The sequence below is a fragment of the Nannobrachium achirus genome, assembly GCF_963921795.1.
Source record: "Nannobrachium achirus genome assembly, chromosome: 19".
In the NCBI taxonomy this organism is placed as follows: domain Eukaryota; kingdom Metazoa; phylum Chordata; class Actinopteri; order Myctophiformes; family Myctophidae; genus Nannobrachium; species Nannobrachium achirus.
Genome location: NC_137826.1, coordinates 1,112,084 through 1,135,951, shown reverse-complemented (window position 1 = coordinate 1,135,951; position 23,868 = coordinate 1,112,084). Strand labels below are relative to the sequence as shown.

The 23,868-nt window shown below is 43.7% G+C and overlaps 2 protein-coding genes across 2 annotated transcripts in view; both read left to right on the top strand.

The window, feature by feature from the left end:
* LOC308304135 (E3 ubiquitin-protein ligase CBL-like) overlaps positions 1 to 8,151 on the top strand; it is a gene marked incomplete at its 3' end in the record, with an annotated part of 59,163 nt that extends 51,012 nt beyond the window's left edge. Inside the window, exons 13-15 of the mRNA XM_080748694.1 lie at positions 2,484 to 2,602; positions 7,297 to 7,527; positions 7,721 to 8,151. Of these exons, the coding sequence (XP_080604820.1) occupies positions 2,484 to 2,602; positions 7,297 to 7,527; positions 7,721 to 8,151 (781 nt within the window). The remainder of the gene's footprint in view (positions 1 to 2,483; positions 2,603 to 7,296; positions 7,528 to 7,720) is intronic.
* Positions 8,152 to 16,005: 7,854 nt separating this feature from the next.
* LOC308304327 (ankyrin repeat domain-containing protein 13A-like) lies at positions 16,006 to 17,817 on the top strand (the record flags this gene model as incomplete). Its single annotated transcript, XM_080748910.1, has 1 exon — positions 16,006 to 17,817. The coding sequence occupies one exon, from the start codon at positions 16,006 to 16,008 to the stop codon at positions 17,815 to 17,817; it is 1,812 nt and encodes a 603-aa protein (XP_080605036.1).
* Positions 17,818 to 23,868: the final 6,051 nt, after the last annotated feature.

Genomic DNA, 23,868 nt, shown 5'->3' with positions numbered 1-23,868 from the left:
ACCAAACAATGACACGAGATTGGATTAACTCACCCAAAAGAAGGTAGACAAATGTATTCCACTGGAATTAGTTATTAAAAGGTGCTTCACAAACGCGAGTGACGGGGCCGTGGGCTGTGCGAGCCACGTGACGAGCTCGACTGGAAAAGATACTCATATTTACTTAAGTAAAATTACTCTCATATCATTCTCGCACGCATGGACAGTCACGCAGTGGCCAATCTACAGTACAAGCTCACAATTGTGAGCTTGCAGATCGGCTAGTTTCAAACAGCCAAGGTATAATAGGGCTAAAGTAGTTATTATCTGGTCCTTCACAAACGCGAGTGACTGGGCCGTGGGCCGTGCGAGATCGCAATGGTGGAAAAGATATTTTACTAAAGTAAAAGTACTCTCATATCATTCTCGCATGACAGTCGCCTAGGACGTGACGTGCAGCTTGCAGATCGGCTAGTTTAAAACAGCCAAGGTATAATTTTATATTATAATGTATTTCTGTTTTGATTGATTAAAGACTTTATTAGAAGTTTGCATAGGAAAAGGTACTGTAGTAGCTAAAGCTTTCAAATAATTTTAATGGTGTACAGTATTTGCCTCAGAGATAGATGTGATGTAGTGTAGTAGAAGTGAAAGTATTGGAAATTGGAAATATCCAAGTACAAATACCTCAACATTGTACTTGAGTACAGTAGGACTACTTGAGTAAATATACTTATAGTTACTTTACACATCGCGGTGATGTCCGGGCGTGCAGCGAGCCGCGAACACAAACAGTCACGCAATCAAACAGTCTGCAATGTGTCTCTGCTACTACTGAAGTAGGCTAAAGTACACACAATCAGAACATTAAACAATTATTTCACTAATCGTTCACTCTCTCAGTGCAGACTGGAGAGTCCTGCAGAAACAGGCAGAGGGGAGGGGGTGACTGTCTGTCTGTCTCTCAGTCCCTGCCTGTCTGTCTGCCTGTCTCACTGACTGAAACGAGCCGCCGCTGTGACGGAACAAAGAGGCGTGGTCCCGAAGTCGAGGGAAGCAGAAGGAAGTAGAGGGTGTAGAGGGAGACACTGATTATAACTTCAAATGTGCCTATGTCTTTTGTGTTTTTATTTATTTTAAATTTATGTGGGCATCCTTAGGGGATTTTTGAGAGATATGCGTCATTATTTAGATAAAGAAAGATTCCTGCTCCCCCTCCTTTAAAAGTCCGGAAGTTAATGTCCGGAATTGAAAATTCACTTGATTGAAACTACATTGGTGTCGAAATATTGGTATCAAAATGTAAAAGTAGCAAAAGTAGAACATGCTCATTATGCAGAAGGTCCCATTTCACAACTTTTATGTAAAGTATAAAACATATTTTGAAGATGTCAGATCTACAAGCTCACAATGTGTGGCGACCTTTTTTTTCTATTGCAAATTGCTAATAAACGCTTCAATCAATCAACATTCAACGAGTACATGAGCCCCACCTATTGTGAAAAACAGACGATCTACATGCTCACAGTTTTTTTGCCTCTAATATTTGTCATTTTAGAGGTATTAAAAAGTCCTTAAATTGTCACTTTAAAAATGTGCAGATACCCTCTATACACTTAAACTTTATGTCGGTTTGTTTATTGTTGAGTGAGAAAACAATGTTGCACATTATGTTAATCATCTGAGGACCCCCCTGGGGGTCCCGACCCACAGGTTGAGAACCACTGGCATAGTTGACATTTCTGCCTCCAGTCTGAAGCCAGATTAGGAAGGATCAGTGTTGTAGAACAATACAACCATTCTATTGCTCATGCTGTACTTTGGAAAGTACAGCATGCAAGTAGGCCTGTCATAATTATTACTTAATCGTCTAATCGCAATTATTTGACATAATCGTTATTATTTTGTGTGAGAGTGACGTTTTTTTTCTTTTTTTTTTGTCTTGTCAAAAGACCCATCCCTTTCGGGATTATAAAACACCAAACATGCATAAACAACAATACCACATTCAATTACTGGAGACGGCACAACAATAATAAAATAAAAAAGTGAAATAAAAAAAAAAACGAAAGAAATGCCAAGAAGAAGAAAGAAAAAAATCACATACGTTTTCTTTGTCCGTTTGTCCATGCTTTCCTGCCAGTGCAAATATCTTGTGTTCAAAAATCCAACCAAGTAGGTGTTTACACGAATAGACCCTATTCACGGCCCGCCTACGCACGCGCACTCAGCAAATTTAAAGCCAACAAATCATTATTTCGAACGGTAAAGTAAATTATAACGCTTTGTGCCTTTTACTATCTTGTGTTCTTGATCATGCTAGCCATATTTTATACTTTACTATTCGGAAATTGCATTAAATTTGCGATTTCTGTGTTAACTCTATGGGCTTTTAGTAGGGTTTTCCCCTTCAACCGTGAGATCAGCACCAGGAAGTTGCGTAACGTGAATTCGGTCAATTAAAGTGTGTGTGTGTGTGTGTGTCTCTCTCCCTCTCCTCCCAGCAGTGTGGCGTGTGATGACGATGACTTTGAGGACCCCCAGGTGTATGAGTCCATGTGTAACATCCAGGCCCAGGCTGGGGCAGCGGACTGTGTCCCCGCACTGCAGCCCCCTGAGCCAGGTAACACTCTCACACTGTGGCTAAGGACCCCTTAGTTGAGAGAGAGATGGAGCAGGGACCCCCACAACCTTTTCATAGATTCCATATAGTTTAATTGTTTGACAGCACGATCATCAGTGTATTTTGGATTCATGTTAATGTGTGTTTTCAGATATTTAACCACTTGAACCGTCAATACTTAACTTGACCTTTAATTTCACTGTACTTTGTCTGCTCTTTTACCCCTCCAAAGCTCGTTGCCAAAAATAGCAGATCTACAAGCTCACAGTTGTGAGCTTGTAGATCGTCTATTTTTGGCTAAAGTTCTCAGAATATGGACGATATAGGGTTCAAGTGGTTAATATGAAAAAGGGGGGAAAAAAACAAGTTTCTGTCACACAAAGATTTGGAGGACCCCCTGTTGTAACTCTGAGGACCCCCTTTTGAAGACCCCTACCATAAAGCTTTTTCGAAAATAGGATGTGAATCTTCATTAAATCGTATGGCACATGGATGTGGATCCGGTCCGAAACGGAGCCGAGTTATATTGGATCCGATCATAAAATGGACCCAATCTGGCTGGGACTTTAGACCTGTGGCCTACTGTGTCCGATGCTTATTTTCACCATTACTTTGAGTGAGACTGATCGTCTTCTCTCTCTACTCCAGCGCTGAGCACACCTCCCCTGGGCCCTGCCTCTCCCAGAAAAACGGAGGGCTGCGGTGTGTGTGTGTGTGTGTGTGTGTGTGTGTGTGTGTGTGTGTGTGTGTGTGTGTGTGTGTGTGTGTGTGTGTGTGTGTGTGTGTGTGTGTGTGTGTGTGTGTGTGTGTGTGTGTGTGTGTGTGTGTGTGTGTGTGTGTGTGTGTGTGTGTGTGTGTGTGTGTGTGTGTGTGTGTGTGTGAATGAATGAATGAATAATTTTATTTGAGTGTCATGCCACCTCGTGGCCCATCCCTCATGGGATTATATGACACCTTTTCAGACAGGTTACAATATTCTTAGATACATTCCTTTTTCTTTTTTTCTATACATCCGTTACCAGTATAGGCTACAACATAGATACCAGCGGGGGGAAAACAAAATAATAATAAAATAAAGCAAAACAGAGCATATGGTACTTAACCCCTACTGGTTGTACAATGCTTTTTTTCTCAAGTCCCAGGCTTTCTCAAAGTAGTTTGCCAGTTTAAATACATGTTTTTCAAATAGACAGTTAATACGTTGTGAGTCACTGATATCCCACATATAAATATCGTCAATATTATTAAACAACTCTTCTCTGGGTCCCGAATAGAAGGGACAATACAGAACAAAATGATACTCATTTTCTATTTCATTAAGATCACACATTTGACAGATACGTTCTTCTTCATCCAACCCAACATAACGACCCGTTTCAATATGGAGTGGCAGAATACCTCCTCTAATCTGAGCACAGAGTGACCTTTTTTTCTTTGTCAGGTTAAATAAAACATATTTTTCTGTATAATAATCATACTTAATTTCTCTGTATGTACGCAATTTTGGTTTACTCCAAATCTCCTCTGTCCAGGTATGTTTGATCTGATCAAACAGCATCTCCTTTAGAGCCACAACATCAACTTGTTCTAATCTGAGGAACACGTCTTCCACTCCATATTTACAAAACATAGCATGCATGTCCTCTATCCAGGGTCCATTTTGATGTCTGTCCCAGTTAAATACTTTCTTTGTTAGCCTATTATCATTCATAGTGACTAATCTATTCCACAACCTGACTGTGCAGACCTTCCATCGAACATCACATGGTTCCCATCCAATATCTCCTGATGCTGCTGCCATTGGCGCATATTTATGTACACCCAGGAAATATCGGATGGCTCGGTTGTGCACAGCTACACTCTTAGGGAAACTCCCATGACCCCAGACCCCAGCACTGTAATCAAGAACTGGGCAGACGCAAGCCTGATAAAGTGTTGTGTAAGTAAGGAAGCCAACATCTTTGAGTGTCTTGATTTTACCAATAACTCCCCCTAATGCTCGGCCTGCTGATTCAGCAAGGACTGTGGAACCATGGACCAGACTCATATGCTCATCAACATAAAACCCCAAATATTTATAGGACTTTACGTAATTAATCTTTTTCTCACCAAAATAAAACTGATACTTACTAATATGAGTTCTAGAACTTCTGAAGTGTATCACATTTGTTTTCTTTTCATTTATGGTCATCCTCCATTTTTTACACCACTCACTTGTATGCAAGAGCATTTTTTGCATATCAGATTCCTTTTCGGCTATTAGGACAATATCGTCCGCGTACAGGAGAATGCTCACTGCAGCGTCCCCACATTGCACACCACAGTTTAGAGACTTAATTGAGCATGCTAGATCGTTAATGTAAACAGCAAATAATGTGGGCGAGAGATTATCTCCTTGTTTCACTCCCAGAGGTGTTGGAAACCAATCTGTACAGAATTCATTAATTTTAACACAAGCTACAGGTGCACTGTATAAAGATTGTATTGCTTTGTAAAATTTACCATTCACTCCGTATTCCAACAGTCTGCACCAGAGTAGGTCCCTATTTACAAAATCGAACGCCTTTTTGAAATCAATAAAACAGGCAAATGTTGGTTTCCTCTCCTCTAACCTGGTCCTTATTATTGTACATAGTGAATAAAGATGGTCAATGCATGCTCTGTCTTTGCGGAACCCGTTTTGTTCGTCTACCAGTACATGTCTTTTCTCGAGATGGCACATGAGCCTGTCATTGAGTATGGATGAATATATCTTGTAAACTGTGCTCAGAAGACTAATTCCTCTATAATTAAGAGGTACCCTCGGGTCGTCACTTTTAAAAATTGGGTTTATAATAGATCTAAACCACATTGATGGGATTTGACCCCTTTCAAAACATTTCTTAAACAGTTCATACAGAGTGTGAAATAGCACTGGTGACTTAAGGATTTCATTTGACAAATGTTCTATACCTGTGGCTTTTCCTGTCTTAGCTCTGTTAATGGCCAACTGGACTTCTTCTATAGTCAGCTCAGTGTTAAGATCATCGTTACCAGGCTCCTCCTCCAATGTAATCTCACACTCTCTTACAAAGAGACATCTCTCTTTGTAAAAGGTTTCATCGAAGCTTGTTGTGTCATCACAGAAAAGACATTTAAAATCTATTTCCCACCTTTTAATAACTTGTGTTAGCTCATTAACTGAGTTACCATCCTGCCCCAACACCTCCATAGGGATTTTCTTTGTCCTTATTGGGCCTAATTTGTTAATTTCCTTCCAAAATGATTGTGGATTTGAGGTTTGAATCCTTTCAAAATGCAATACCTGTCCTCTTTGATAAGATCTTTTATGTTTCCTATAAGTTTTATCAAACACATACTGACACTCTTTATACGTTTTCAGGTGGTCCTTTTTCCCAGAATGTGTACCTTCATATTTCAAGAATGAGTGCTCTGCCTTATGCATAGACTGCCATAAATGCTGTAACTCTTCATTCCAATAGGGTTTTCTTGGGTATTTGGGGTTCTTTCTTGCATTATTATTATTATGGATACTACTACTTGTATACTCTTTTCCCACATTGTTGCGGATACATTTACAGAAGTGTTCATACCACAGATCTAATTGCTCTTGATCTACCTGACCACTCTGTAATTGTTCATTTAATAATAGTAATTCTGATTGGCTCGTCTCTGATTGTAAAAAGTATTGTGGTAATTTCCTACATATCCTTTCATTAGACTGAGGTAGCACCACTTGAGGAACTGCTTCCTGCTGATAAGTCATTTGACCTGTCTGAAATACTATGTGTGTGTGTGTGTGCGCACTAGGGCATTCACGAATAGCGATTTTTGGTATTCGAATTATTCGACCTCAAAGTATTTGAATAGTCGAATATTTGACAGGACTGGACAAACTGTCAAATATTAAGTAAGCAAGAGGCGAACATTGTGAAAATAGCAGATCTACATGCTCACAACGCCTCGCGTTGCGAGGCGTTGTGAGCATGTAGATCTGCTTTTTTCACAATATTTATCTGTGGAACAGAGTCACATTAAATGTAATACCTACAATTCCAAGTGCTTGTCAGGATGGGGGTCCCCAGTTCAAATAGGTTTATTTTGGGGGTCACAGCCTAAAAAGGTTTGAGAACCCCTGGTATAGAGCATTAACAAATTCATCCACCAGGGGCATTGACAACTCAAAAAGAAAAAAGAAAAAATAGTGACTTTGATGGTGAATGCCCTAGTGTGCACGCGCTCACCGCTCACTGCGCTGTGTGTTTCAGACACCATCCTCCACTAGAACAGAGTAGGCTGACCCGTTTCCATTAACTAATGCACATTTACTTTTTTCGATAAAGCCCCCAAATCCACCTCCTCCAAGCGCAGAAATGTTTTTGTGAAGTTTTTTCGAAATTTGAAATGTTTCCATAAAACGATATTTATGCAGAAAAGCCTTAATGCGCAAATAACGGCTTTATGGAAACGCCACTTATGACTGTTAAGCGACGTGCGCGTGAAGTCGTTCAAATCGTGCCCCACCCAAAGATTGAATCACCAATGCAACGCTGGACAGCAGTAACAGAAATGGCTGCAGGGAGGAATTAATTGGAACTGGAATAAAGACTACGTGTGGGAGAAAAGACAATTATTGCTACTAAATGTATTTAAAAATAATAATAATAATACTTTCATGTTTTGTGTTCTCTCAGAGCATCCTGTGGTGTCCCAGGACAGTGTGGAGCAGAAGGACTTTGAGGATGTGTACGAGTACGACTACCCCAGGCCCCACGGTCCCCCCGCCCCCGGGCCCCACGGACCCCCAGACCCCAGGCCCCATGGCCCCCCGGCCCCCGCTAGACGCACCATGTCGGACGTCACCGGCACCTCGGCGGCCTTCAGTGCTCTCTGCATGGACTCTGCTCCCTCCACGATAGAGGCCTGTATGTAGGGATGGGACCATATGAAAATGTCATATCACGACTATCGTGACAAGAAATCGTCAAGCTCGCAGTGAGCTTGTATATCTGCTATTTTTCAATAGTTAAAGTATTCAATAATTCTAGGCCTAAATGGGTTTTAAACAAAGACTTCTGTTAATGTCTCTCCCTCTCTCTTTCTCTCTCTGTCTCCCAGCCATGTTCGCCGCAGGACCAGACCCCGAGCGCCCACCCAAGCCTCTCCCGCGGCGGGTCAACTCCGACCGGCGGCCCCGGCCGTTCAGCCCCTCTCACCACGAGAGCCGAGGCGGCGCCGCCGCCGCCGCCGGCCCCTCGCCTGCCGCCGCTGCCACGGGCCTCTTCACTCGCTCTTCCTCCTCCTCCGGCCCCTCCTCTTCCTCCTCCTCCGGCCCCTCCTCCTCCTCCTCAGGGCCCTCCTCCTCCTCCTCAGGGCCCGTCCCGGGAGGCCTGGCCATCAGCGGGGAGATCGAGTGCCTGATGTCCCAGGGTTACTCCTTCCAGGACATCCAGAAGGCCCTGATGATCGCCCAGAACAACCTGGAGACGGCCAAGAACATCCTGCGCGAGTTTGTCTCCATCCCCTCCACGGCGCACATCCTCACATAGCAGCCCCCACAGTCTGCACTGCCTTCCAGGGACGTGCTGCTGGCCATTGGGGAAAAGCGGGACAACTCCCGAACGGTTCAGGCCGGCCGTTAGGAAAAAAAATACAAATAAAATGTCGGCCTTCCTTCCATTTTGGGGGCTGGGCTGGCCAACAAAGTAAATCGTCACTGTCGGGGCAGAAACCTCGTATCTCCCACGTTTCAAATTTGTACGTTTTTTTTTCGCAAAGCAAAGCCCTGTTTCATCGTACAAGGCCGTCGCACAAAAGTAGTGAAAACAGCAGATCTACAAGCACACAACGCCTCGCGATGCGAGGCGTTGTGTGCTTGTAGATCGGCTGTTTTCACTAGTTTAAATCATTTTAAAAATGTTTTTTTGACATACAAGGTTTCCACCCGACAATGACGAAATATAACTCATGTAATTGGCCCACTGGCTTGTCACTTTGTCATGATCTGAAATGGCAAATCTTTGAGTAGCAGCAGCGCTATAGAGAGAGATCTCTCTCTATAGCGCGCAATGACGGCCTCTCCAACTCTTTTTTCCCGGGCTGAATCAGGGGCCCACCCCATCTGCTGTCACCCTCTCCTCTCTCTCTGGGCGCTTTTCCACTGGCAAAGAACCGGTTCTGGTTCTTTCTCTATGGGATTAACCAGAGGTGAGCTTTTGCACCGAGAACCGAGTTGGTTGTTCGGAAACCGTAAAAGTTGGTTTCGGAACAGGAACCACAAAATCCTCGGTTAAATCTGGTGGAAACGCAAGCCGGTTCGTGGCCGGTTTGCAAGAACGAAACAGGGTTCCAAGAAACCTTGAACCAAGGTTCTTTTGGTGGGAAAGGCCCCCCCTCTCTCTCTCTCAGCTCTACACACTAGGGATGGGACCATATGAAAATGTCATATCACGTTTATTGTGACAAAAGAAATCGTGGTTTACGATATCGCGATAATCAAAATCCATTATCCCGGTTTGAACATTTCCAAAAAATAGCAGATCTACAGTGAGCAGCGATTTTTTGGTAAAAGACATTTGATAGAGTGAAAAAAAAAAATACTATTTCAAGTACGTATATTATAAGTACCTTTTAACAATTATAGAGGGTTTAAGTTGTACCGGATACGCAGCTCGGCAAATAAAAGGTGAATTGATCCCAGTGGATGACGGAGGACGATATCACGATAAATTAAATCTCCGCGATACAGAGTTTTTTATCGCGATAAACGTTAGCGTCCCATCCCTACTACACACTGTGCCATTATAATGGATAGCATTTATCTAAGCACTTTTCCTCCAAGGTCCACGAGTACTCGCCGAGACCCTTGATTATTTTTTTTTGGGGGGGGGGGGGGGGGGTGAGGAAATGGCGTGCGTGTCTTAAGGGAGGAGGAAAGCTTTTTAATGTGACCTCTGTGTTAGCCAAGCTTTGAACCCCCCAACCCCCCGCAGTTGTTCCTATGTGCTTTACTGGAGGTCTGCTGGTGCAGTGGCGAACCGTTGAGAGCAGTGTCTCTATGAAGCTGTATCTTGAAGCTTTGGTGACTTCAATCTGTAGAGAAACAGGGACGTTGTTGACTGGATAGCTGATTTGATCATCCTGGCAGCTGTTTTAGTTGTGTGCAAGTGGTTCCCAAAGTTTTTTTTCCTTTTTTTTCAAGGACCCTCATAACTCTGAGAGTGTACAGGTCCATTTGGTTCCATTTGTACACTCTCAGAGTTGCATACCTGGTAAAGCCTCTATCAGAGTCCAGGGTGAAGAGCTATAATTCACTTCACCGCGGTGTAGCTTTCTAGCTATCACCTAAAAATACATAACAGCCAAGGTTACAGCTAGGAAACTACAACGCGGTGAAGTGAATAGCTCTTCACCCTGGACTCTGACAGAGGCTTAAGGGTTCACTTGGAACCGCGAGGGTCCCTGGACCTCCACTTTCTTTTGAGAACCACTGTTTTTTTTTTTGTGTATAACAGGCTCTTGACGAATCGTGTTGTGCAAAATGATGTAGCTTCACAGGTTAAGTTACGGCTAAGGCAGTCGATTGTGTGGTTCCGCGCTAACGCTGATGACTGTGAATGGTGAAGTGGCATTGCAGTATTACAGGGCTCAGTTGTCGTACGTACGTATATGCGTCTCGCCGTAGCTCGTTCGGTCCACATGAAGTGACGGACGGCCTTTGGCGGCTCGAACGCAGAGCCTCCAAAAGGAGCGTGTTACTGGTGCAGTGATGGTGACGTTCTCTCTCTCGTAAACAGAACAGTAATGTGTAAGTACTCGAATGTGTGTTCATTGTAGCGCTAACAAATGATCTGATTTACTGTTTTTGTTTCCCCCCCTCATGAATGATTTGTCGTTATGATTTTTTAATACCACCATTCATAGTGGTTTCATGGTCAAGCCTGGTTTATTCTGTGAATAGCTTATATATTATATTATATGATATGATATTATATTATATTATGTTCTAGTTTGTTACTAAAGAATATAAGAGGACTTTATGCCCGTTGGAAATCTCTCTGGGAATCCATGTTTGTGTCATTTTACGTTTTGGGTGGCGTTACGTTCGACCCTAGAATGCAGCTTCTTCAGGTTATTACTGGGTCATTTTGAACAAGATCACGCTTCTGTTTGAACCCAAAAACTCAAACCGACTGAGGTTCTAATCTAGCCCCACGGACTCAGGTACTCGGAGATTCTAAAGCAGGGGTCTTCAACGTTGTCAGGCCAGGGACCCCTTAGCTGAGAGAGCGATTGAAGCAGGGACCCCCTCTACATATCTTCGGTGTCGGGTGGAAACCTTGTAAGTTCAAGACCTTTCGTTTTGTATTTATCGTTTTAAAAATGAACTACTAGTGAAAACAGCCGATCCACAAGCACACAACGCCTCGCGGTGCTAGGCGTTGTGTGCTTGTGGATCGGCTGTTGATGAAGCAGGGCTTTACTTGATGAAAAAATGTACAAACTTGAAACTTGGAGATACAATGTTTCTGCCCGACAGTGACGATATTGTATAAATGTGTGATGCAGATTTTCATAGATTTCACAGATAGATTCATAGACTTGTTTGACAGCACTGTCATCGTCTATGTTGGATTTGTGTTTTTAGTTAACTTTTCACCCTGCTCTTGGCCTGCTCTACACCAAACCTATTTGCAGAAAATAGCCGATCTACAAGCTCTCAACGCCTCGCAGCGCGAGGCGTTGAGAGCTTGTAGATCTGCGATTTTTGGCTAAAGTTCTCCTCAGAATAGGGACGCGAGGGGTGTTCATTTAAAAGAATGAATGATCCTATCACAAAGATTTGGCGGCCCCCCTCTGTATTTACTATGAGGACCCCTGAGGGGTCCCGGACCCCCTGTTGAAGACCCCTGTCCTGAAGACTGAGGCGTGTGCAGCGACGAGCCGACTGATTATTACGAGTTTGATACTCAAGAAATGTAGAGTGTGGCCATGTCAATCCCAAGACCAAACGCATTTACACGAGGTCTGGTTGGTTGACTTGGATCAGTGGTTCTCAAACGTTGTGTTTTATTTCATGGACCCCCACAACTCTTGAGTGTCCAAAAAGGTACTAAATGGACCCCGTAAGGGTTGGCTTCACCTGGAAGGCGATGCTTTAACTTAAGGCTTTGAATTCCTTTTTTAAAAATGAACATGAATAATGCACACAAATGAAAAAAGAAGCAAATAGACCAGTGGTCGGCAACCCAAAATGTTGAAAGAGCCATATTGGACCCAAAAAAACAAAAGACAAATCTGTCTGAAGCCGTAAAAAATTAAAAGCCTTATATAAGCCTTATAATGAAGGCAACACACATGCTGTAAGTGTCTATATTAGCTATATTAGCCTACTATCAAAATGACTAAGTAGGCTACAAATGCATAATGAGAATTCATGATTAAATGTTTCGTTTTCCCTGCAGCGCATCCTGGAGAGAATGTTGAAATTTAATATTTATTCTACACATTTTTACAGCATTGGAAAACGTTAAGAATGTTTGTGTCATGTCTGTCCTACAGAAACCAAAAACAAAAAATATATTTTCCCCCCATCTTTTTCCATTTTCATACATTTTTGAAAAAGCTCCAGGGAGCCACTAGGGCGGAGCTAAAGAGGCACATGCGGCTTTAGAGCAGCGTGCTGACCCCCGAAATAGACGAACCATTTTCTGGTGCTGATCACGTGGACATGGACAGCGTTTCCTCGCTAGTGAGAGACTGCTTTCAGTGGTCATTTTCAATGTTAAAACATCCACACACACTTCTGACAACATCGAATTATACGATTCTGCAGTCTTGTGTCCTTTTGTGTACAAACAGAACCAAATATTTGGTTCCATTTGTACACTCACTCGTCATAGACCCGTAAGGGTCCATTTGGAACCACCTCAAGGAACTCTGTGGGTCCCTGGACCGCACTTTGAGAACCACTGGATTAAATGTTTTATTTATTCCTCGGACATAATTATCCTGAAGGTCCCTTTGATGGGCGTCTGGTTGATCTCAATGGTACTGTTTAAAACTTTGTATATTATTGACTGTAATACTTTGACCATTAAAGTGCCACTCCATGTGAGAATAGACTTGAAACTGCTAATACAGATCTAGTTAAAAGTTTACCAGTCCTGTGATGCCATGTGTTAAATCGTCACACGAGGGCGCTCTTTCACACATTGCTACAGTTAACCTGTGTAGGCACTGCAGAAGGGCATGGTGTATTGGTAAACTGTAGTGCATTTGGTACATTGTTTAACAAGATCCTGGTAAAGAAAAAAGTTAAATGTGTAATATAAATCAATGTTAACCTAGCCTTCTAAAAGATAACATGCCTACTAATAAGCTTTTTTTCATTGCCTTGTTATTGCATGTGTAGATAAGATTTTATTTTATTTATTGTTTTGTTTTGTTTTTTTGTTTTTATAAACATTTGTTGTTTTGCCATGTCTAAGCCATGTAAGATTTTCAATTAAACAATATTTTCTTTAACATTTTGGTTACTTTTTTATTGCCAACTATTACTCCAGGTCAGTCTTTCCCAATCTGGGATCGGGGGAGGAGGGGTTCCGGGAGGCTGACGCCTTGACTGCACTGAGCCAGGTAGTCAAACACGTTTGCACAGAATCATAGACATCTTTTGCTGACCATAACTAAGACTAAATTAGTCCTTTTTTTTCTCCACCGTCTCTGGTGTTGTGTTCTCAAAATCTCAATGTACATAATGCACCTTTTCCCTTCCCAGAAATGTAGCCTAGTATACAAAGTCATAAGTATCCAAAAATACGGAACAAAAGACAAAGTGCAGTACTCAAGTAAATGTACTTAATTGCTGTCCCCAGCTGCCAGGTTCAGAGATGATGACTTACAACATCTGTTTAGAAGATTTCCAAATCAAAGTACACTTTTGCTGTACTGTATGTGAAAAATTGTCGGTCTGGTGATAATGTGGAATCCAGTTTTCTTTTATTTATTTATTTTTTGAATTCCACAAGCTATTTGAATAATTTGAATTGCAAAACATTGTATTTATTTTTTAATTGATTCTTCTTCCATAGTTTCTTATCACAATGCAGAGGCATCTGTCTGGTCAAGAAGCACCCTGCCACCATGACCCCATCCCATAAATGATTCCCTGCAAGCCAAATGACGTTCAGAACTAGGCCAGATCACAGCCCATGTGGAGATGATCTTGACGTCATTACCTGGAGGTCATATGGACTATAGTATTATTGTTTGTAGTGTTTGTTGAAATATGAGCATATAAGGTTGTATTCTGGGACATATCTGACTAGTTATGATATTTATCTGGCCTCGATCGGACCCCGTTTTCGTGGGCAGGATTTATGTTGGGTTGAAATCAGGTGATATTATAGGCCAGATCCGACTAGTCGTCATGGTTTGACTTGATCTGGCCCCAATCGAGACGTCACTGATTGGTCCAGGTCCTGACCGTGCTTGCTGGGTTCCTTCCCATCTGTACTCATTATGGTGTAAGTGAGTATGTCTCTAATCTTCCATTCATGTATTACCACCAGAAGTGGTTTCTGGTTTTCCCCCCCACCATGATCTGTTTGTCTTCGTCAGTTTAATTTTATAGCACAGTTCATACAATGATCTCGATTTGCCCCCCTCCCTGCCTAAAAAAGAGGAGGAAAAAAAAGTCAGTACAAAGCATCTAAATACACTTTACATTGGTTAGACTGTATATACATTGGCATTCACAGATATGGGCTTAAAGGCCCTTTTCCACCGGCAGCGATAACGATGACGATAGCCATAAAATATCACAGCGATAATTATGCCTTCACAATTCACATTGATGTCCGATAAAGTTTTCGGACATCAATGTGAAGAGGCGCTAATTAACAGCCGCTCGCTCAGAGCGCACCTCGAGCTGTTTGTCAGAGACCCAGTTCCATATCACTGTGATCTTAACCACATCGTTGTTGATCCTAACGATGTAGTTGTCGGCTATCGTTGTCTTTATCGGTGTTTGGTGGATGCTGCCGATCCACTTCAATTGAAAACCCACTTTTTTAAATCGTTATCGTCATCGTTATTGCTCCCGGTGGAAATGGGCCTTTATACTGATGACATCAGGGATCTCCATATATGGGCATAAAAGGGATTCTGTTAGTGTGGTTCCCCTGACATTACAGTGATGACAGAGCGTGACAGTCAATCAACAATAAAATATCTAAGACCAAACCAAGCATTACGTGACGGTTCTCATACTAAACTGCGACCTGTGGTCGCAACCACACACGTGCATCTCCTTGTATGGGCCGTTCTGTCCATGACATCAGCTGTGGTGACGTCGGTCTCTGCATACTTTCTATGACGTTGGACTCGTGTGACGTCAGTCTCGTACTACGGACATATATAGGGACACACAAAGCCAGTCTCTTTACAGTCTGAGTCAAACTAAATTAGAACGATGCAATTGGAAATTGCAAGTGTGGTTGCTGTGACGCAAGTCACACTTGCAAATGAATTCCATTTGAATGTTCCCCATTCCAGTCAATGGGGAAAATGTATTCACTAATACATTAATGGCCATTTATGGAGATCCCTGATGTCATCAATATTAAGCTCAGTATGCCCATATATGGACATACTGTGTCAGTCTCATGTGGTCTATGATGTCAGACATCTCCATATTTGCATTTGGGAAAAGTAGAATTTTTAATTAAAGTCAATAGAGAAAATGCATTCATGAATAAATGTATATCGATTAAACCATATAATGTATCTGAGTAGCGTGGAAAAATAATGTTTATCTAGAAAGATGGATGGAAGGAAGGAATAAAGTACGATAGTCTGGTTGTCCTGCAGGGGCAACCACACTAAATAGCCAATCTACACACTAAATAGACTAAATAGCCGATCTACAAGCTCACAATTTGTCCGGGAGAAGACGACAGCCTCCCCTTGCAAGCAACAAGAAATGGTGCCAAGACCAACTTGTGAAACAAATGTCGTCACCCAAACATGGAGCTGGAAGGCCAGAGCGTAAGAGGACACAGAGTCGTCTAATCAGAGAGTCCTGCCACTGCGGGGTCAGAAACAGTGCTGGTCACGTGATTCATTGTCACTTTACACCTCATAGACTTCAATGCATTTTGTAAACTTCCGGTTCGCCGTTTGTCACTATACGCCAATAGATGTGTGCGTAGAAGACCTGGCACCATGAAGTGAACAGGAGTGACGCAACTCCCTCTGAGAGGACAGGCAACAGTTTGTTGGCTGTGATGTCACACCACAGCTCGGTCATATATAAGGTGATGTAGCAGGTTGTGAATGACAGGTGTCTGTCTACTGCATCTGCTGTACGTTACATTGAGGAGACCCCCTGCAGAAGTACGATGTCCACAGGGATCATCAGCGAAGCGATCAGGGTTAAGTTTCCACTGCATGCCTTCGTTTGGGAGAACGATTACCGGACACTGGAGAAGCAGTTGCCCCAGAGCGACATTGAGGCTGTGGATCCCCGAGGGAGGACGGCTCTCCACTTAGCCGTGTCCCTTGGGCACGTAGAGTCAGCGAGGGTCCTCCTGAGACATGGAGCCGAAGTAACGAAAGAGAATGCCAAGAATTGGACGGTTCTGCAAGAAGCGGTCAGCACTGGCGACCCGGAAATGGTTCAGTCGGTGCTTCAGCGCAGAGACTACTTCAAAGCCTCTGCAGTGCTGGGAGGAGTGCCTGAACTCCTGTCCAAGATCCGACAGTCTCCGGATTTCTATGTGGAAATGAAATGGGAGTTCACCAGTTGGATTCCCCTCGTCTCCCGACTTTGTCCGAGTGACGTTTGCCGCATCTGGAAGAGTGGTTGCAGCTTGCGAGTAGACACCACTCTTCTGGGCTTTGAGAACACGTCGTGGGTCCGAGGGAGTCGGAGCTACATCTTCAGAAGCGACGACGCGTGCACAGAGATGATGGACGTGAACCACGACGAGAGGGTGGTGGAGATCCAGCGCTTCAACATACTGTCCGAGATGAAGGAGGTCACGCTGGAAGCAATGGAACCTGTCGAACAGCAAGTCACCGAGAGGTTGACCACTCCCATTGTTAACACTTACCTGGACACCAAACACATTGCCTTCGAGAGGAACAAGTCTGGGATGTGGGGGTGGAGGACGGACAAAACCGAGGTTGTCAATGGATTTGAGGCAAAGGTGTTTAGTGTCAACAATGCCAACGTGGTGATCCGGACGAGGACAGAACACCTCACAGACACGGAGAAGGCCAGGATAAAACATGAAAACAAAGCCCTCGAGACTCTTCTGGGGACCGAGGTGCAGCACGACGTGCCTGCAAGCGCACAGGGGGCCCTCGCTACGCAGTGCGCGACCGCCACCAATCCGTCCGCCATCACTCCGGAGGAATATTTCGACCCCGAATTCGACCTGAAGAAGAGAGACATCGGCCGGCCCATCGAGCTCAACACTCGAATACAGAAGTTCAAGGGCACGTTGTGGATGAGCGAGGACCACCCTCTCTCCCTGGTGGAGCAGGTGACTCCCATCATTGACCTCATGGCCCGCACCAGCCCCCATTTTGCGCGCCTGCGAGACTTTGTCGCCCTGAAGTTCCCCCCGGGATTTCCCGTCAAGATTGAGATCCCCCTGTTCCACGTGCTCAACGCCAGGATCACTTTCGGGAATGTCAACGAGTGCCGCACAGAAAAGCATGCCTGCGCGCACGCGGCCACAAGTACACCTATGCCCGCCGAGGGGGGACCCAGAGAAGTTGCTGCGGCCCCCCCGCCGCCGTTCCAGGTGTGTCCGTCTGTGTTTGTCGCGCCCGTCCATTACCGCCACCAGGAGGAGGAAAGCCCCAGCACGTACAGCAACTGCGACGACGAGCACCTTTTGCAATACGCCATCCAGCAGAGTCTTTTGGATTCCTGCTCCAATAAAGCTCCAGGACAGGACGTCGCCTGGTACGATGCCAAAGGGGACTTCGGTGACGCCGCGCTCGGTGGCCAGAGTAACAGGAGTCTAGTAGGAGGCGCCTCCAGCCTCGTGAGCTCAGTCTCAGCGACCGCTAGCAAAGACCCCGACGTCCAACGGGCCCTGGAGCTCTCAGCCCGAGCTCAGGAGGAAGAGGAGAAGAGGCGGAAGCAAGAGGAAGAGGAGCTGGAGAGGATATTGCAGCTGTCACTCACCGAGAAGTAAAAGAGGGAGTAATGGCTGATTTGTGGGGGGGGGGGGGGTGTGGGAAAAGTCGAGAACATGTCTTTTTGTGGAGCGACAACGCATAAATGAAGCCCGAGGAGTGAGACCGGGCCTCGCTGTAACCGTGTTCACTTTTCCAGATCCAGATTTTCATATGTCAGTTCTGTGCTCAACTTATTTTCGATTGCTTGGTTTTTTCGCTCACTAATTTGTTGTAACTAACAATGTTTTAACTAACTAACTATGTTTTTGAGGAGCAGGTTTTTAATTTCAAGGGACACCATATAACTCTGAGTGTCCAAATGGAACCAAATGGAAGACATGTAAGGGTCCATTTGGTTCCATTTGTTACCCTTTGGACCCTCCAATTACCCCAGAGCTTCCCTGTACCTCACTTGGCAGATAGGTCATGGTCTTACTGAATGACTTGCCATCAGGCTTATTTTTAAACAATTTGGAAACTGTAGTTTGGTAAATTAACAATTTAAAGATTCCATTCATATTTCAAACTGGCTAAAAGGTTTACAGATGAAAACAGTCTTGTACTTGTGAATGTCCTGGATAATCCAGACGAGACCATTCACAAGTACAAGACTGTTTTCATCCGTAAACCGACTGGATAGAGAGAGACATTTGGATATTATCATCAGTGCATGTTGGGAGAGAAACTAAATGCATACACAGTGAACAAGAATGAACTTCCTGGCTTTCCATAGGTTGAAGCCGCCTTTTATTTGCGTAGTGTATGTTATACCACCTTTTATGGTTTCATGATTAGATAGGATGGTTTTTATTTTGGAATCACCAGTTGTGGCTGTGTGTATACAATACTGTAGCAGTCATGCAGTTGTAGTGATACGCGGAAACGGGGATTGAACCCGGGACTCCCACTCGCCAGTCCAACTCACAACCAGTCGTGCTAATAGGGCTGAGCCCGATTAGCAGGGCTGTTGTCGCTGGTTCATGGCTGGGTGCTACATTCACCCCCCTGGTCTTTTGGAGTGCGCCCTCGCGCTTCACACATCACGCCGCGGACTGCCGCACACGACGTGGCACTAGTCCCTCACGCGAGGACATCACGCTCCTCATCCTGCCGACAACGCCAGATGTAGTGATACGCGGAAGCGGGGATTGAACCCGGGACTCCCACTCGCCAGTCCAACGCACAACCAGTCGTGCTAATAGGGCTGAGCCCGATTAGCAGGGCTGTTGTCGCTGGTTCATGGCTGGGTGCTACACAGTGTTGTTGCATTTGTAACTGTATATTGTAAGTCTGGTGAGAAATGCATTTCTCAAACCAACTGTGGAAACATGCAGATCTTTGTGAAAACCGCAAGGGAGGGATGAGAACCTTAGGTTTATGAGGAACAGGGAGGGATGTCTACAACAGCGACTGCGTCTTCAGCTTCACGCTTTCCCTGGCCTCCGTCAATGAAACAAAGTAGAAGCACCATGGACAAAGTAAGCCATTTACCAGGAGAGGGAGTGGGTTGTTGGTTGATTTACCACTGTTTCAGGGTTGTTTGGCACTCGGCGAAAGCCACAACCCTCGAATGGTAAATTGCTTTTCTACCACTTCTACCATATAAATGAAAGAAAACACAGTTGTAACTTGCAAGGTTATTTAGTTATACAACTACAACACAACAGTGGGCGGGGTCCATGAGCCAACTCAAGGTTGTTGACTGATTTACCACTGTTTAAAGCCAATCAGAATCCAGTATCTGAACATGTGACCACAAAAAGTGGTAGAAGAGAGTCTTCAGCTTGCTGTTCATTTCCACTTCCATACCTACACACCAAGAAGAAGCTCTGGGTTGACACAGACGAGTGGATGGCTACAGTAGAGGTGCTTCTTCGTCACTACCTCACCGTGCCGGGAGTGGGTAATTTCCACGCCTGCTGCCTTCCTTGGATGTGGTAGCCGGCCGTTTCTCAGGCTCCCTCTCCGGAATCAAACCCTGATTCCTTGTTACCCGACAATTTTGTCCCTCTCTTTTACTACGGTACTACGGCAGCCAAAAAGTAGCATCTTCCCTCTTTTTGAGCCGGTGGTAAACCGCTCCATAGAGTGTCTGTGCCTGTGTCTGTAGCCTTTTTCCTCAGCGTTTTGCCATAGTAAAACGTGTGTGTGTAGTATGGCCGCTCCATAGAGAGGCTGTGCGTGTGTCTGTAGCCTTTTTCCTCAGCGTTTTGCCATAGCAAAACGTGTGTGTGTAGCATGGCCTGTACATCCTAGACTCAAATCCTAGTCTGAAGACGTTAAACAAGCACGACCACCGCTCACTTCACATTGGGTGTGATTTTCCCCCTATTGTTGGGCGGACATTCGGCCAAAGTAGCAGATCTCCAAGCTCACAACGCAGGAGGTACAATCTTCAATTTGGGCATTTAGAAGGCCTTGAACTCGGTCAATAAACGAGGTAAAATGATCACATAGCCTATCACAGTGCTGAGAGAACAGTTTGTAGTGCTTCAAAGAAACTATGATACCAGATAAACAATGAATGTAACTATGGTCTAAACCAGGGGTCTTCAATGTTTTCAGGCCAAGGACCCCTTAGTTGAGAGAGAGCTGAAGAGATGAAGCAGGGACCCCCACAACCTTTTCAGAGTTTCATCGTTTGACAGCACGATCATCAGTGTATTTTGGATTCATGTAAATTTGTGTTTTCAGATATTTAACCACTTGAACCGTCATTACTTAGTAAACTTGACCTTTCACTCTGTACTTAGTCTGCTCTTTTTCCCCTCTACACCAAAGCTCTTTGCCGAAAATAGCTGATCTACAAGCTTGTAGATCGGCTATTTTTGGCTAAAGTTCTCAGAATATGGACGCTAGGGTTCAAGTGGTTATTAAGGAGGAAAAAAAGTTTCTATCACTTAAAGATTTTGAGGACTCCCTATAGTAACTCTGAGGACCCCCTAGGGGTCTCGGACCCCCTGTTGAAGACCCATGGTTGCTAAACAACCCCCAAGTTCACACCTCAACAACACTTTAGTGTCACAACAGGGTGTTTTAACGGACAAGCCTTTATCCATATCAATAGACCTGTATAGTGGGCCTAGGTGTTAAGCGACGTGCGCATGACGTCCTGAAAATCGTACCCCCGAACATTGAATCAGCAATGCAACACTGCATGATGCAATCCATCAGCAATAAGCGTCAGTCCCGCCTGGCGTGATAACTATAAAGATATATCGTTTCAAATTTTGTTCTAAACTCAAGTGGATGGCAGTGTTCACACAGACTAATAAAAAAAATACAATGGCGAACGATGTTTTTATAGTTATCGTGCCTAGTGGGAATGACACTTTAGACAGTAAAAATTCATAAAAGAATAAACAGTGCCAAAAAATACTCTCTCTATATATATTTATTTATACTCTAATAACTGATCTGAATAAATACATTCTAAAACTAGTCTGAATTATGTGTGGGCTCGCTGAAAGGCGAGACCAGTATGTTATACCAAAACTTATAGGTCAAGTTTATTCTGCTGAAAATAATTACCGACAGTACAAAGGCAGGGCCCTTAGCCAATGAGGAAGGAGCAGCCAAAGGGTTCTGTTTCGTATGAACAGTATTTCTAGATACAGTTAATCTCCTATTGTAAGTGCATGGCCAGGTCAACCAGGCCATCTAAATCACATTGTGATCGAGAAAACAAATCTACAGATCTAGATGTTGTATGGAAAGGGAAATGCGTAAGTACAGTATAATGAGCGATAAAACATCTATCACTGGTGAAACATTTACTGCAGTTAAAGAGGTGGTGCCATGATTTCTCCCCCCCCCCCCCCCCCCAAAAACATGATTATCAGGTATTATGATTATACTAGGAGGATTTTTTTTTCCAAAAAAGTATACAGAAAGAGTTAAAATTGGGGTTTTATGTGGCCACACCCCCACTTCATTAAGTATGCATGGATGGCATGGTGGGTGGTGACCCAGCTGATATAGCCACACCCCACAGTGTTGGGTGAATGGCAATTGGGGAGGAGTTGATACTGTGACACACTTAAGCCCGTATCAGAGTCGGGTCCGCGGTGGAAGGCTATCCACCGCGGTGTAGTGCCGTGTAGTCTTTTTGAGTCATAAAACTACAACGTTAACGCTCAAAAAGACTACACGGCACTACCCGCGGACCCGACACTTTTGACCACAAGGGGCAGCCTCCAAGAGAAAACAAACAAATACTAAGAGAATACATCATTTCTCAAAAAAATCACATCAGGGGGTCTAATGAAGTACTTTCAACCTCCTAGACACATGAAAAACAGAAAAAGTACAAAACTATGGCACCACCTCTTTAACCTCAGCAGGCCTCTGATTATGGTACTAGTGTACATCCCAGTAGTCTATGAGTAAAAGGGCTAGACTCAGGGTGCAGAAACAGAACAGAACGTGTCAAAAACAACTTGCAACAAGTCACTACCTACCCTGGGCCCTGACAAACATGAAACTAGTGTCAGAATAGCATCAAATGGAAACATGACCACAGAGGCCCCTCTGAGATGGAGGATGTATGAGTGAGTGAGTGTGGTTTTGACAGGCATAGAGGCTGTTTCCTTTGTCACCGTTAATACCAGCCCATAGTTTTCACTGTTTAATGTAGCCTATAGTCTGTTACAGATACATAATGATGTTTAAAGTAGCTTTTTTATACAATTTACACTCACAATGCTGTTTAATGTGGCTTATTATTGTTGGTTTTCATGCACTCATAATGTTGTTTACTATCTTTCAAAAGAACTCAAACATTACAGAATGGGGGGGGGGGGGGGACATACACAGAAAACCACAATGCTGCTCTCTCTCTCTCTCTCTCTCTCTCTCTCTCTCTCTCTCTCTCTCTCTCTCTCTGAGTGTGTCTCATCAGTAGTTAATAGAAACTAGAAGGTCTTTTGGGTTCATCACAGCAGAGGATGGCTCATATCTTGCCCTGTGTTCTCCTCTGTGAGTATTATTATACATATTATAATACATTTTTACCATTGAGCTAATGCTTGCTCAGGGGATAAATTGAATCTTGACCTTCAGGTTTAAATTCATGTCAAACAGGATCAAAGGTCATGTCTCACCTAGATCTAAATGATAGAGAAGAGCAGGGAGACAAAATGCAACCGCCCAGATTGTATGTCATATTGAAACATACTCTACCTTACAGATTGGACACACTGTTTATGTATTAATTAAAAAAGTTACATAGTGCTGGGCTTTAATACAACATGGGCAGAATGATTAAGTACTGTTCTTTGTCATTTGTTGATAGTGAACTTAAGTCACCTGTCTACGCATGTTAGTGTTGTGTTTTTGAAAAGTAAAAATGAAGATTTTTATTCTCAGCTTGATATATTGTCTCATCAAATGTGTTTCAGTGCTGAGTATCTTCCTCTCATATGGACACAGTCAAGGTGAAGATTAATTTAATATCTATTCTCTGTATTCACTCAGTCAGCATTCTAATTTCTGTCACATACTGTACTTTATGCTCAAAATGATTAATTAGTATTATTATTTATTCATGTCAGTTTTTTTTATTAGTGTTTTATGTCACATTGTGTTCAACTTTCACACAGTAGAGTGGTCTTTAGCTGCCACCTTGTGGCTTTATATGCACATGTACAGTATATATTGTCCAGCTAATAAATTAGTTGATAAAGTCATCTTTCCTGTCTGATTAATGATCGTCTTCTATCTAGAGAGCATGAATGAACTTAGCGTTCATGGCAGCGCAATCTTTATGAGATAACAGGCATGGCATGAAATATATAATATCATACAGTTAGTACGGTATGTGAAACCAGCTGACTACAAAAAACAATGTTTTTTAATGAAGATAATGTGTTTCCAACAGACAAACCTCAAGCTGTTCTCAGTGTGTCTCCTCCATGGTTGAGTCCTGGAGCCTCTCTGAGATGTGAGGTTAAAGAATCATCTGCAGACTGGAGGTTCTACTGGTACAGAGCTGTTCCTCAACCTTCATTCCCCCTCTACACGTATGAGCTCTTACCTGGTAGCCTCCATGGGACTGTAGAAGGTTCCTA